We start from the raw sequence: 16,338 nt of genomic DNA, 5'->3' as shown, positions 1-16,338 counted from the left end.
GATAAAATTATTTTTATGTTTTGTTCAAGAAAGTAGGAACATCAAATTGCAAATAATAAAATCTTTCTTCTGAATATACAACCAAAGTTTTGCCGATTCTCTAGGGTGATACAGCATGAGAACAGACCCTTTGGCCCAACTGGTCCACGCCAATCAAGGTGCCCATCTCAGCTTTTTCCATTTGCTTGTGTTCGGCCCATATCTCTCTTGACCTTTCCTATCTATGTACATATCCAAATGCTTTTTAAATGTTGTTATTTGTATCTGTTGAACTACTTTCTCTGGCACCTCGTTCCATATATGGATCACCCTGTGTGTGAGGAAGTTTCCCTTCTGGTCCTATTTACATTGTTCCCATTCACCATAAAGTTATCCCCTGTAGTTTTTAGTTCCCTTTACTTGTTTGCATTCCGCATACCTATACCCCTTATTTTACACACCGCTATTCTATGGTTTTGTAATGCTACTTGGATATGATACAGTTCCTTTCAACTGAGAGAATCCAGTCTATGAGGAAAAGTCAAATTATTCAGGTATGAACCACAAAAAGCGGTGGAAATGTGGGATTCCTTCACCAAGAAGGAAGTTGATATGAAAGTTCCAGGACTAAAATTGCAAAATTTTCATTGGGCATACAGATTAATGTTGAGGCACAAATCAGAGAAGATCAAATCCAAAGAGCAGAACAAGCACATGGGGCTGAATGGGTTTTCTTGTCCCAATAAATGGCTAACACAGTAGAAGTCTTGTATGTGAGAGGAAGATTTTAATGAGATGTGTTTCTTTTAATATGCTCATTAAATGAGGGTTATTTGTGAACACATCATCACAACGCAAGGATTGGGATCAGCCAGGATGAATTTCTTAGAAACCTGCTTTGTATCAATTTTAAATAATCTTGATGCTGCTTTAATGTAGAGTCAGTTCCAGCTAGTGAATTATTGAGATCCATCACAACACAGCAGACATACATCACAGAGAGTGGGTTAGGCTGTTGGTGATAATAACTTCCTGGAATATTCAAGGATTGGAAAATGGCTTTGAATGATCTTTTGCAACCCTTTCTGAACAACCCAATGCACTTTAAAGCCAATATAATGTGAAATGTGACAGCCAATTTGTGCATAAGAAGCTCCCAGGGAATTTTAGCAAATCGGTATAAGACTGATTAAAGTGTTGCTGAAGATTCTGCAGTATTTGCAGGTTCACACCAGATATTAACAGCAGAGGAGAAAGAAAGAACAAAAAAAAAGTTAAGTGCAAAGTATAATTTGTGGAGACCGCTTTGCTGAACACCTACACTCTGTCCGCCAGAGAAAGCAGGATCTCCCAGTGGCCACACATTTTAATTCCACATCCCATTCCCATTCTGACATGTCTATCCACGGCCTCCTCTACTGTAAAGATGAAGCCACACTCAGGTTGGAGGAACAACACCTTATATTTCGTCTGGGTAGCCTCCAACCTGATGGCATGAACATTGACTTCTCAAACTTCTGCTAATGCCCCACCTCCCCCTCGTACCCCATCCGTTATTTATTTTTATACACACATTCTTTCTCTCACTATCCTTCTTCTCCCTGTGTCCCTCTGACTATACCCCTTGCCCATCCTCTCCCCCCCCTTGTCTTTCTCCCCGGACCTCCTGTCCCATGATCCTCTCATATCCCCTTTGCCAATCACCTGTCCAGCTCTTGGCTCCATCCCTCCCCCTCCTGTCTTCTCCTATCATTTGGATCTCCCCCTCCCTCTCCCACTTTCAAATCCCTTACTCACTCTTCCTTCAGTTAGTCCTGACGAAGGGTCTCGGCCTGAAACGTCGACTGTACCTCTTCCTAGAGATGCTGCCTGGCCTGCTGCATTCACCAGCAACTTTGATGTGTGTTGCTTGAATTTCCAGCATCTGCAGAATTCCTGTTGTTTGTATAATTTGTGGTAGCATGATTGATCTTACTATATATACTTTTTCTTTCAGAGTCTGGGGGTGGTGCTATATGTGCTGGTATGTGGGGCCCTGCCATTTGATGGCAACACACTGCAGAACCTGCGGGCCAGGGTACTAAGTGGCAAATTTCGAATTCCGTTCTTTATGTCTACAGGTAAGAAAAGTAGTTTTGCACTAATAGGTGAAAGAAAAAAATTGTCTTAAAATATTTATGGAATTCTGAGATATTTATTTTATGAGCAAAGTTAGTTATTTAAGTTTTGATATAAATTTTTATTCTGTATAGCAAGAAATAGTAGCCACGAAGTGGGTTTAAGATTGCAAAGAGAGCTGGAAATGGCATGTAATAAGGATAATGACACAAATGTAACAGGGGACTTCAATATGCAAGGGGATTGGGGAAAACCGGGTTGGTGTTGGATCGCAAGAGAGGGAGTTTGTTGAATGCTTTTTGAAGCCACTTGTGCTTGAGCCTACTCAGGGAAAGGCTATCTTGGACTGGATGTTGTGCAATAACCCAGCTATTAAGGAGCTTAATGTAAAGGAACCCTTAGGAAACAGTGATCATAAAGTGTTTGAATTCATACTGCAGTTTGAGAGGGAGAAGCATAAGTGACATGTATCAGTATCACAGTGGAATACAGGGAATTTCCGAAGCACGAGAGAGGAGCTTGCCCAGGTGGATTGGAGGAGGATACTGTTGGGGCTGACAGAGCAGAGGTAGCTGAAGCTTCTTGGAATAGTTCACAAGGCACAGGATAGAAATGCCTTACAGAAGAAGTAGTTCTCAAATGGCTGGAGTAGGCAACTGTGGCTGATGAGGGAAGTTGAGGACTGCATAAAAGCCTAGAAAAGGACATATAAGGTAGCAAAAGTGAGTGGGAAGTTGGATGATTGGGAAGCTTTTAAAATCCAACAAAGAGCAACTAAAAAAGCCGTAAGGGAAAAGATGAAATATGAGGGCAAACTAGCCAATAATATAAAGCAGGATACCAGAAGTTTTTTTCAGTTTATAAAGAGTAAAATAGAACCATAGAACCATAGAACATTACAGCACAGAAACAGGCCTTTTGGCCCTTCTTGGCTGTGCCAAACCATTTTTCTGCCTCATCCCACTGACCTGCACTTGGACCATATCCCTCCATACACCTCTCATCCATGTACCTGTCCAAGTTTTTCTTAAATGTTAAAAGTGGGCCCGCATTTACCACTTCATCTGGCAGCTCAGTCCACACTCCCACCATTCTCTGTGTGAAGAAGCCCCCCCCACCCCATGTTCCCTTTAAACTTTTCCCCCTTCATCCTTAACCCGTGTCCTCTGGTTTTTTTTCTCCCCTCGCCTCAGTGGAAAAAGCCTGCTTGCATTCACTTTATCTATACCCATCATAATTTTATATACTTCTATCAAATCTCCCCTCGTTCTTCTACACTCCAGGGAATAAATTCCTAACCTATTCAACCTTTCTCTGTAACTCAGTTTCTCAAGTCCTGGCAACATCCTTGTAAACCTTCTCTGCACTCTTTCAACCTTATTAATATCCTTCCTGTAATTTGGTGACCAAAACTGTACACAATACTCCAAATAAGGCACCAATGCCTTATAGTCATAGTCATACTTTATTGATCCTGGGGGAAATTGGTTTTCGTTACAGTTGCAACCTTACCATAACATTCCAACTCTTATACTCAATACTTTGATTTACAAATTGTTTGTATAAAGGCCAATGTATCAAAAGCTCTCTTTACGACCCTGTCTACCTGTGACGTCACTTTTATGGAATTTTGTATCTGTATTCCCAGATCCCTCTGTTCTACTACACTCCTCAGTGCCCTACCATTTACCCTGTATGTTCTACCTTGGTTTGTCCTTCCAAAGTGCAATACCTCACACTTGTCTGTATTAAACTCCATCTGCCATTTTTCAGCCCATTTTTCCAGCTGGTCCAAATCCCTCTGCAAGCTTTGAAAACCTTCCTCACTGTCTACTACACCTCCAATAGTCCAATACACTCTCCCTAGTATCATCAGCAAATTTGCTGATCCAATTTACCACATTATCATCCAGATCATTGATATAGATGACAAATAACAATGGACACTGATCCCTGTGGCACACCACTGGTCACAGGCCTCCACTCGGAGAAGCAATCTTCCACTACCACTCTCTGGCTTCTTCCATTGAGCCAATGTTGAATCCAATTTACTACCTCTCCATGTATACCAGGCGACTGAATCTTCCTAACTAACCTCCCATGCAGGACCTTGTCAATGGTCTTACTGAAGTCCATGTAGGCAACATCCACTGCCTTCCCTTCATCCACTTTCCTGGTAACCTCCTCGAAAAACTCCAATAGATTTGTTAAACATGACCTACCACGCACAAAACCATGTTGACTCTCCCTAGTAAGTCCCTGTCTATCCAAATAGCTGTAGATCCAATTTCTTAGTACTCCTTCCAATAATTTACCTACTACCAATGTCAAAATTACCGGCCTATAATTTCCCAGATTACTTTTAGAGCCTTTTTTTAAACAACAGAACAACATGAGCCTCTCTCCAATCCTCCGGCACCTCACCCGTAGACAGCGACATTTTAAATATTTCTGCCAGGGCCCCTGCAATTTCAACACTAGTCTCCTTCAAGGTCCGAGGGAATACCCTGTCAGGTCCTGGGGATTTATCTACTCTGATTTGCCTCAAGATAGCAAGCACCTCCTCCTCTTCAATCTGTATAGGTTCCATGACCTCATTACTTGTTTGCCTTATTTCCATTGATTCCATGCCAGTTTCCTTAGTAAATACAGATGCATAAAACCCATTTAAGATCCTCCCCATTTCTTTTGGTTCTATACATAGCCAACCACTCTGATCTTCAAGAGGACCAATTTTATCCCTTACTATCCTTTTGCTCTTAATATACCTGTCGAAGCTCTTTGGATTATCCTTCACCTTGACTGCCAAAGCAACCTTATGTCTTTTAGCCCTCCTGATTTCTTTCTTAAGTATGTTTTTGCACTTTTTATACTCCTCAAGCACCTTACTTGCTGTTTCCCTGTTTCCTATACATGTCATACATCTCTCTCTCTTCTTTATCAGAGTTCCAATATCCCTTGAGAACCAAGGTTCTTTATTCTTATTCACTTTGCCTTTAATTCTGATTCTGATATGATAAAAGGGAGGTGAGAGTTGATATTGGACCACTGGAAAATGATGCTGGTTATGTAGTAATGGGGGACAAAAATATTCCTCTCTACTGCTGGAAAAATTTAATGCAGATGAACTTAATGAGTATTTTGCATTAGTCTTCACTGTGGAAGGCACTGGCAATGTCCCAGAGGTCCATGAGTGTCAGGGAGCAAGAGTGAGTGCCATTGCTATTACAAAGGAAAAAGTGCAAGGCAAACTGAAAGGTTTTAAAGCGGATAAGTCACCTGGACCAGATGGACTACATCCCAGAGTCCTGAGAGATGTTGCTGAAGAGATAACGGATGTATTGGTCATGATCTTTCAAAAATCACTTGATTTTGGCACGGACCCGGAGGACTGGAAGACTATAAATGTCATTCCATTCTTTAAGAAGGGAGGAAGGCAGAAGAAAGGTATAGGCCAGTTAGCCTAACTTCGTGGTTGGGAAAGTGTTGGAGTCTGTTATTAAGGGTGATGTTTCGGGTACTTGGAGACTAATGATAAAATAAGTTAAAGTCAACATGGCTTCTGTAAAGGGAAATCCTGCCTGACCAATCTGTTGGAGTTCTTCGAGGAAGTAACAAGCAGGGTGAGACAAAGGAGAGGTAGTGGATGCCATTTACTTAAATTTTCAGAATGCACTCGATAAGGTGCCACCCATGAGGTTGCTTAACAAGATAAAATCCTATGGTGTTACAGGAAAGATACTGGCATGGATAGAGAAATGGCTGACAGGAAGCTGCGAGTGGGAATAAAGGGGGCCTTTTCTGGTTAGCTGCCAGTGACTAGTGCTGTTCCTCAGGGGTTATTATTGGGACCGCTACTTTTCACATTGTGTGTTGATGATTTGCATAATAGAATTAAAGGCTTTATGGCAAAGTTTGCGGATGATATGAAGATAGGTGGAGGGGTAGGTGGTACTGAGGAAGCAATGTGATTGCAACAGGACTTAGACAAGTTGGAAGAATGGGCAAAAAAGTGGCAGATGGAATACAGAGTTGGGAAATATATGATAATGCATTTTGGTAGGAGGAACAATAGTGTGGACTATTATCTAAATGAGGAGAAGGTTCAAACATCAGAGGTACAGAGGGACTTAGGAGCCCTCGTGCAAGAGTCCCAAAAGGTTAATTTACAGGTTGAAACATAGAAAACCTACAGCACAATACAGGCCCTTCGGCCCACAATGCTGTGCCAAACATGTATTTACTTTAGAAATTACCTAGGGTTACCCATAGCCCTCTAGTTTTCTAAGCTCCATGTACCTATCCAGGAGTCTCTTCAAAGATCCTATTGTTTCGGCCTCCACCACAGTTGCAGGCAGCCCATTCCACGCACTCACCACTCTCTGTGTTTTAAAAAAAATATACCCCTGATATCCCCTGTGGACCTACTTCCAAGCATCTTAAAACTGTGCCCTCTCATGTTAGCCATATCAGCCCTGGGAAAAAGCCTCTGACTATCCACACAATCAAGGCCTCTCATCATCTCATACACTTCTATCAGGTCACCTCTCACCCTTCATCGTTCCAAGGAGCAAAGACCAAGAAAAGATCTGGTCTGTCATGAAGAAGGAAATTGCAATGTTGGCATTTATTCCAAGGGTTATACAGAATATAAAACAAGGAGATAATACTGAGCCTTTATAAGACACTAGTCAGGTCGCACTTGGAGAATTGTCGATAGTTTTGGGCCCAGTATCTCAGAAGGGATGTGTTGTCGTTGGAGAGAGTCCAGAGGAGGTGTCACGAGGATGATTCCAGGAATGAAGAGGTTAACCTACGAGGAGCATTTGGCAGCTTTGGGCCTGTACTCATTGGAATTTAGAAAGAATGCGTGGAGACCTCATTGAAACCTAATGAATGTTGAAAGCACAAGATGGGGTGGATATGGAGAGGATGTTTCCAATGGTGGGGGTATCCAGAACTAGAGGGCACAGCCTCAAAATTGAGGGGCGACCTTTTAGAACAGAGGTAAGGAGGAATTTTTTTAGCCAGAGAGTAGTGAATCTTCGGAGTGCTATGCCACAGACTGCAGTGGAGGCCAAGTCCATGGGTATATTTAAGGCGGAAGTTGATAGTTTCCTGATTGGTCAGGGCATTAAAGGATATGGCAAGAAGACAGGTTTATGGGGTTGAGTATCAGCCATGATGGAATGGCAGAGCAGACTCGATGGGCTGAATGGTTTAATTCTGCTCCAATGTCTTATAGTCTTATTAAGGAAGCATCAGTTAGTATAATTTGATCTCTGTTTTGACTTTAGACTAAATCCCTTTGTAGTTCCTACAGATGGAAAGAATAGATGTTGATTCTTAGGATATGCTTGCCTTTTACAGTTTAAAGAACGCCACCTTTATTCTTGATGGAAATGCAATCAACTAACTAAATTGGAACTTCCCTATGTTACAGAGAATTTTGAAAGTTACTTTGATTTAAAGTAATCTCACTTAACTATAACATTTCACATTATATTTCCATAAGAATCCTAATGTGAATCTTGAGGGTGAAAATCTCAATGTGTTTAATCAAATATCTGTCATGCAATTTGAATAGCAGACATCAGAGTGTAATGCTTAAATGGTTTCTTTAATTTTGACAGGATTTATTGACAGTGCTGGAAATGGCATTCATAGCTCACAGGGTGGAAAATAAAATTAATGTGGCACAAGGCTTGTCGGCATTGATTTGCTGGTTTAAAGTGTTACCAGCATTGAAACTATTAAAATTGAAACCATAGAAACTACAGCACAGAAACAGGCCTTTTGGCCCTTCTTGGCTGTGCCGAACCATTTTCTGCCTAGTCCCACTGACCTGCACACGGACCATATCCCTCCATACACCTCCCATCCATGTATCTGTTCAATTTATTCTTAAATGTTAAAAAAGAACTTGCATTTACCACCTCGTCTGGCAGCTCATTCCATACTCCCACCACTCTCTGTGAAGAAGCCCCCCCTAATGTTCCCTTTAAACTTTTCCCCCCTCACCCTTAACCCATGTCCTCCGGTTTTTTTCTCCCCTTGCGTCAGTGGAAAAAGCCTGCTTGCATTCACTCTATCTATACCCATCATAATTTTATATACCTCTATCAAATCTCCCCTCATTCTTCTACGCTCCAAGGAATAAAGTCCTAACCTATTCAACCTTTCTCTGTAACTGAGTTTCTCAAGTCCCGGCAACATCCTTGTAAACCTTCTCTGCATTCTTTCAACCTTATTTATATCCTTTCTGTAATTTGGTGACCAAAACTGAACACAATACTCCAGGTTCGGCCTCATCAATGCCTTATACAACTTCATCATAACATTCCAGCTCTTATACTCAATACTTTGATTAATAAAGGCCAATGTACCAAAAGCTCTCTTTACAACCCTGTCTACCTGTGATGCTACTTTTAGGGAATTTTGTATCTGTATTCCCAGATCCCTCTGTTCCACTGCACTCCTCAGTGCCTTACCATTAACCCTGTATGTTCTACCTTGGTTTGTCCTTCCAACGTGCAATACCTCACACTTGTCTGTATTAAACTCCATCTGCCATTTTTCAGCCCATTTTTCCAGCTGGTCCAAATCCCTCTGCAAGCTTTGAAAACCTTCCTCACTGTCCACTACACTTCCAATCTTTGTATCATCAGCAAATTTGCTGATCCAATTTACCACATTATCATCCAGATCATTGATATAGATGACAAATAACAATGGACCCAGCACTGATCCCTGTGGCACACCACTAGTCACTGGAAGTAAATTATAGAAATTAAAAAAGAAATAAAAGCACGCTATACCCCCTGCCTCCTAGTCCATAGCATCACAGGCACCATTGAAATCAGTTATGTCTGTGTAAATTGGCATAGGCAACTTCCCGAGCACATATGTTGGGGAATTTCAGCAACTTGGCAGCTTGCTCTTGGTGGCAGTGTAAACTGATAGATTTAGTATTCTGAATCAAAAAATAAGTCATAACTTCTGCATTTGACAATGCACGTGTGGTGGTGTCAAACTTAAAACATTTAAGTAGCTAAGTGCCTGTGATTTCACTTGGAGCTGTCAGCATTAACCCCCAAGATCAGATCCATTATATTTCTTAATTATTTTCAGATATAGGCAAGATTCATTTCATTTTGAATACAAATTTGATTTACATAGTAGATGGACAATAATTTTCAACTGCAGCAGTTGTGTTCACTGTTCTTTTTCAGAGTTTTAAGTGTGGCCTAAGTAACATATACACTCAGTAGCCACTTTATTAATTACTTCCTGTACCTAATAAAGTAGTCACTGATTGTATATTCATGGTCTTCTGCTGCTGTAGCCCATCTGCTTCAAGTTTTGACATGTTGTACATTCAGAGATGCTCTTCTGCACACCACTCTTGTAACATGTGGTTATTTGAGTTACTGTCACCTTCCTGTCAGCTTAAATCAGAATGGTCATTCTCCTCTGACCTCTCTCATTAACACAGCATTTTCATTCACAGAACTACTGCTCTCTGGATTTTTTTTTGTTTTTTGCACCATTCTCTGTAAACTCTGAGTTTATTGTGTGTGAAAATCCCAGGGGATCTCTATTACTGAGATACTCAAGCCATCCCATCTGGCACCACAATTATTCCATGGTCAAAGTCACTTAGATCACATTTTTTCCCCATTCTGATATTTGGTCTGAACAATAACTGAACCCTTTGACCATGCCTGCATGCTTTCATGTATTATATTGCTGCCACATGATTGGCTGATTAGATATTTGCATTAACAAGCAGGTGTACAAGGTGTACCTAATAAAATAGCCACTGAGTGTATAACTTGTTGGATGTTTAAGACTTGGTTGCAACCTATGTTTGGATTTTTTAAGGCACAAAATTGATTTCAGATGAAAAAATTTGGAATCTCATCTTGTCTTTGAGGAAAGTGAGAAAGCAAATTTCTCAAATAAAATAGGGCAAGACTAATCTGAGTGCCTTCTTGAGTCACATATTTCTTTCATTTTACGAGAGAATGGGTTTCGGCAGGTACAGAGAAGAGTATTGCATGCTAATGACTGTGAAGCAGAGTGGGAAGTCTCTGATCTTGAGAAGGATGGAAGTTTAGTAGGCTGGAAATCTAGAAGAAGTTTATCATCCAGGGAAGCCACAGACTTTCTGGAGACTGGCAATTCCAATTGCAAAAATTGCTGTAGTCTGTCCTTTCCTGGCGGCAGCTAATGAGTTGGAGAGTCTGGCTCAGATGGATGGAAAGGCAGCTAAGAGTATAGAGATTATTAAGATGTGGATACGGGAGCGTAAGAGGGGTGGTAAAAGGATGGGGAGAAGAGAGGAATGGGCCAAACTTTTGGGAAGGGGGCAGAGTTGTACATGAGATAATCAATGTAGGAAGATAGACAAGTCTTGAGCTGGAGGTGAGAGGAATTAGAGTATTGCATCAGAAATATGGAAGGCTGATGAGAGGAGAGGAAAAGTTGGGGGAGGGGGGAAGAGGGGAAGATTTCAAATTGGTATTTAATTGGATTGAAGGCAGCAGTAGGTTTTCTCCTGGCTTTCTTGACCAGGTAATTTATAGGCTTTAATTCTCAATTTCCACACTGAAAGAATGACCACTATCAAGTTTGTTGGTGTCTGTGGAACAACTGTTTACAGTAATCAATACTCCTTTTTTGAAAGTATTGATAGCAGATATTAGAACAGAAAAATAGAAAACCTACAGCACAATACAGGCCCTTTGGCCCACAAAGCTGTACTGAACATGTCCTTACCTTAGAAATTACGGGGTTACCCTTAGCCCTCGAATTTTCTAAGCTCCATGTACCTATCCAGGAGTCTCTTAAAAGACCCTATCGTATCTGCCTCCACCACCGTCGCTAGCAGCCCATTCCATGCACTCACCACTCTCTGCGTTTTAAAAAAAACCTACCCCTGACATCTCCTCTGTGCCTACTCCCAAGCACCTTAAACCTGTGCCCACTCGTGCTAGCCATTTCAGCCCTGGGAAAAAGCCTCTGACTATCCACACGATCAATACCTCTCACCATCTTATACACCTCTATCAGGTCACCTCTCATCCTCCGTTGCTCCAAGGAGAAAAGGCCGAGTTCACTCAACCTAATCTCATAAGACATGCTCCCCAATCCAGGAAACATCCTTGTAAATCTCCTCTGCACTCTTTCTATAGTTTCCACATCCTTCCTGTAGTGAGGTGACCAGAACTGAGCACAGTACTCCAAGTGGGGTCTGACCAAGGCAATATTTTATACAATTTATTGTTTTTTTAAAATTTCTTTTGTGCTTTATCAGATATTACATGTGATTGCAAATGGTAAAGTGGCATAAATTAAATTCAGAATGCTGGGCAAAAATCTATCCCAGTCTGCTTATGTCTTTTACCATAGCTGAAATTTTACTGTCCTGGCAACATCCTCATAAACTTAACTTTTACTCTATCCATTGGAACGTCGTATGTTTGTGTGCAGAACCATATCCAGTATTCATGCCATGGTATCACTAGTGTTAAGCATTTTATTGCAGCCTCTCTGCTCTTGTGTTATGTCTTGGCTAAGGTTGCCACATCTTCCTGGCACAACAAGGCAAGGAAATACATAATAAATCTTCCCATGTATTTCCTTGCTTTGTTGCACCTCCCCAAATGCATTACCTCATACTTCTTTGGATAAATTTCCTTCTTCTGACTAAACCATATCCTCCTGTAGTGTAAAGCATTCTTCCCCACTGTCAAAAACAGGTGCTATTGTTTTGTCATTTACATTCAAGTTTAAATCATTGTTATATAGCACAAAGAGCAAAGGACTGATTACTGACACTGTGAAACTCCACGAGGAACTGCTCTGGTTAAAACCACCTAATTTGAATAATAAATGGACACCTGTATTGAGCAACACACCCAAAATGTTGGAGGAACTCAGTGTAGGGAGATGAACAGTCGACATTTGGGCTGAGACCTTCATCGGTCCCGATATTGATTTTTCAGGATTTCCAGCATCTGCAGAATTTCTTGCATCTCCAATGTGATTGTATTGAGTACCCAATAATATATAGGGTATTAATGCAACATTCGGTAGTCTGAATATATATACGATCAAGGCAGCGTTTCCATTCTTTGTAATCGATGCCCTCATTATATAATTCTCCATAGTCGTCAGTAATATTTAGATAGAAAAATAGATACTTTATTAATCCCAAAGGAAATTAGAGTATCGCAGTAGCATTACACGTGCACAGATATACAGTGGCATGCAAAAGTTTGGGCACCCCTGGTCAAAATTTCTGTTACTGTGAATAGCTAAGTGAGTAAAAGATGACCTGATTTCCAAAAGGCATAAAGTTAAAGATGACACATTTCTTTAATATTTTAAGCAAGATTACTTTTTTATTTCCATCTTTTACAGTTTCAAAATAACAAAAAAGGAAAAGGGCCCGAAGTAAAAGTTTGGGCACCCTGCATGGTCAGTACTTAGTAACACCCCCTTTGGCAAGTATCACAGCTTGTAAGCACTTTCTGTAGCCAGCTAAGAGTCTTTCAATTCTTGTTTGGGGGATTTTTGCCCATTCTTCCTTGCAAAAGGCTTCTAGTTCTCTGAGATTCTTGGGCTGTCTTGCATGCACTGTTCTTTTGAGGTCTATCCACAGATTTTCGATGATGTTTAGGTCGGGGGACTGTAAGGGCCATGGCAAAACCTTCAGCTTGCACCTCTTGAGGTAGTCCATTGTGGATTTTGAGGTGTGTTTAAGATCATTATCCTGTTGTAGAAGCCATCCTCTTTTCATTTTCAGCTTTTTTACAGAGGGTGCGATGTTTGCTTCCAGAATTTGCTGGTATTTAATTGAATTTATTCTTCCCTCTACCAGTGAAATGTTCCCTGTGCCACTGGCTGCAACACAAGTCCAAAGCATGATCGATCCACTCCCGTGCGTAACATTTGGAGAGGTGTTCTTTTCATGAAATTCTGCACCCATTTTTCTCCAAACATACCTTTGCTCATTGCGGTCAGAATTCTATTTTAACTTCATCAGTCCACAGAACTTCTTTCCTGAGTCCTCACCACAAAATTCAGTGTCAGAAGTTTGCAAAGGAACATCTAAACAAACCTGATGCATTTTGGAAACGTTTTCTTCTGATGACTCTTCCATGAAGGTCATATTTGTGCAGGTGTTGCTGCACAGTAGAACAGTGCACCACCACTCCAGAGTCTGCTAAATCTTCCTAAAAGTCTTTTACAGTCAAACGGGTGTTTTGATTTGCCCTTCTTGTAATCCTATGAGCAGTTCTCTCGGAAAGTTTTCTTGGTCTTCCAGACCTCAACTTGACCTTCACCGTTCCTGTTAACTGCCATTTCTTAATTACATTACGAACTGAGGAAACGGCTACCTGAAAACGCTTTCCTATTTTCTTTTTGCCATCTCCTGCTTTGTGAGCATCATTTATTTTAATTTTCAGACTGCTAGGCAGCTGCTTAGAGGAGCTCATGGCTGCTGATTGTTGGGACAAGGTTTGAGGAGTCAGGGTATTTATAAAGCTTTGAAATTTGCATCACCTGGCCTTTCCTAATGATGACTGTGAACAAGCCATAGCCCTAACAAGCTTATTAAGGTCTGAGACCTTGGTAAAAGTTATCTGAGAGCTCAAATCTCCTGGGGTTCCCAAACTTTTGCTTGGTGCTCCTTTCCTTTTTTTTCACTCTGAAATTGTACAAAACAAAAATAATACACTAATCTTGCTTAGAATGTTGAAAGGAATATTTCATCTTTAACTTTATGACTTCTGGAGATCAGTTCATCTTCTATTCACTTAACTATTCACAGTAACAGAAATTTTGACCAGGGGTGCCCAAAGTTTTGCGTGCCACTGTAAATATTAGAAGAGCAATAGAAAGAATAAAAACTAAGTTACCTCAAACAGCCTAACAGGAGGGAAGCCATCACTTCCCTGGCTATAGGTTGACTCATTATAGCGCCTAATGGCTGAAGGTAAGAATGATTCCATATAGCACTCGTTAGAACAGCACAGTTGTTTCAGTATATTACTAAAAGTGTTTCTCTGTTCAGCCAAGGTGGCATGCAGAGGGTGAGAAATATTGTCCGGTATTACCAGGGTTTTAGAATAGTGGGTATGACTGCAAGGCCAGTTTTCTGTTCTGGGTCTCAGATGTGGGATGCTCAGGAGACTTCCAACCTCCCTGATGGCTACATCTGCGCCAGGTGAACCGAGCTGCAACTCCTTAGAGACTGAGTTAGGGAACTGGATCTGCAGTTCGATGACCTTCGGCTTGTGAGGGAGAGTGAGGAGGTGATAGACAGGAGCTACAGGCAAGTAGTCACCCTGGGGCCACAGGAGACAGAAAAGTGGGTGACTGTCAGGAGAGGGAAGGGAGGGCGTCAGGTAGTGGAGAGCAGCCCTGTGGCTTTCCTCCTTAACAATGAGTACTCCACTTTGAGTGCTGTTGGAGGGAGGTGGGGGGGGTTGGACCTACCTGGAGAAAGCAACAGTAGTCGTACCTCCGGCACTGAGTCTCGCCCTGTGGCTCAGAAGGGTAGGGAATGGAAGAGGAGGGCAGCGGTAATAGGGGACTCTATAGTTAGGGGGGCAGACAGGCGACTCTGTGGGCGCAAAAAAGAAACAAGGATGGTAGTTTGCCTCCCAGGTACCAGGGTTCATGATGTTTCTGAGCACAGCCACAATATCCTGATATGGGAGGGTGAGCAACCAGAGGTCGTGGTATATATTGGTACCAGTGACATAGGTAGGAAAAGGGTGGAGGTTCTGAAAGCAGAATACAGGGAGTTATGAAGGAAGCTGAGAAGCAGGACCTCAAAGGCAATAATTTCACAGTGAGTATAGGAATAGAATGAGGTGGAGGATAAATGCGTGGCTGAAGGATTGGAGCAGGGGGCAGGGATTCAGATTTTTGGATTATTGAGACCTCTTCTGGGGCAGGTGTGATCTGTACAAAAAGGACGGGTTGCTCTTGAATCCGAGGGGGACCAATATGCTGACAGGCAGGTTTGCTAATGTTATTGGGGAGGGTTTAAACTAGATTTGCAGGGGGATGGAAACCGAAGTGAAGAGGCAGAGGATGGGGAAGTTGGAGCACAAATAGAAACACCTTGTATGGAGTTTGTGAGGAAGGATAGGCAGATATTAGATGAAAGATGCACTCAGCCTGATGGTTTGAGATGTTTATGATACTGCTTACATTAAAATAGACCTAAGGCAGATGAACTTAGAGCGTGGATAAATACGTGGAACTATGATGTTGTGGCCATTGCAGAGGCTTGGATGTCTCAGGAGCAGGAATGGCTGCTGAATGTGCTGGGCTTTAGATGTTTCAAAAAGAACAGAGAGGGAGGCAAAAGAGGTGGGGCGTAACATTGTTAATCAGGGATAGTGTCACAGCTGCAGAAAGCGAGGAAGTCATGGAGGGATGGTCTACTGAGTCTGTGGGGGGAAGTCAGAAACAGGAAAGGGGCAGTAACTCTACTGGGTGTTTTTTTTATAGACCCCTGAATAGTAACAAGGATATCGAGGAGCAGATAAGGAAGTACATGCTGGAGTGGTGCAATAATAATAGGGTTGTTGTGGTGGGAGATTTTAACTTTATTAATATTGATTGGCATCTCCTTAGCGCAACGGGTTTAGATGGGCCAGAGTTTTTTAAGTGTGTCCAGGAAGGTTTCCTGATGCAATATGTAGATGACCTAACTAGAGGAGAGGCTGTACTTGATCTGGTATTGGGAAATTAACGTGGTCAGGTGTCAGATCTCTCAGTGAGAGAGCATTTTGGAGGTAGTGACCACAACTCTTCACCATAGTGCTGGAGAATGATAGGAGCAGACAATTTGGGAAAGCATTTAATTGGGGTAGGGAGAAATATGGTGCTATTAGGCAGGATCTTGGGAGCATAAATTGGGAGTAGATGTTCTCAGGGAAATGCACGGCAGAAATGTGGCAAATGTTCAGGGAATATGTGCATGGAGTTCTTCACAGATATGTTCCATTGAGGCAGGGAAAGAATGGTAAGGTAAAAGAACCATGGTGTACCAAAGATGTAGAAAATCTAGTTAAGAAGAAAAAAGCTTACGAAAGGTTCAGAATACTGTTAGAGCTCTAGAAAATTCCAAGGTTGCTAGGAAGGAGCTTAAGAATGGAATTAAGAGAGCTAGAAGGGTCCATGAGAAGGCCTTAGTGAGCAGGAGTATGGAAA

At 41.7% G+C, this 16,338-nt stretch overlaps 1 protein-coding gene across 9 annotated transcripts in view; it reads left to right on the top strand.

Moving 5' to 3' along the window:
• sik3 (SIK family kinase 3) overlaps positions 1-16,338 on the top strand; it is a 482,160-nt gene that overhangs the window by 314,705 nt on the left and 151,117 nt on the right. For all 9 annotated transcript variants that reach the window (XR_010016690.1, XR_010016689.1, XR_010016691.1 and 6 more), the window contains exon 6: positions 1,976-2,099. Coding sequence is in view for 5 of the 9 variants with exons in the window: in XM_063038656.1 (XP_062894726.1) it covers positions 1,976-2,099 (124 nt within the window). In the remaining 4 variants the exon portion in view is untranslated. The remainder of the gene's footprint in view (positions 1-1,975; positions 2,100-16,338) is intronic.

The sequence above is a fragment of the Mobula hypostoma genome, chromosome X2 (assembly GCF_963921235.1).
Source record: "Mobula hypostoma chromosome X2, sMobHyp1.1, whole genome shotgun sequence".
Classification (NCBI taxonomy): Eukaryota; Metazoa; Chordata; class Chondrichthyes; order Myliobatiformes; family Myliobatidae; genus Mobula; species Mobula hypostoma.
This window is presented reverse-complemented; position numbering and strand designations above follow the sequence as displayed.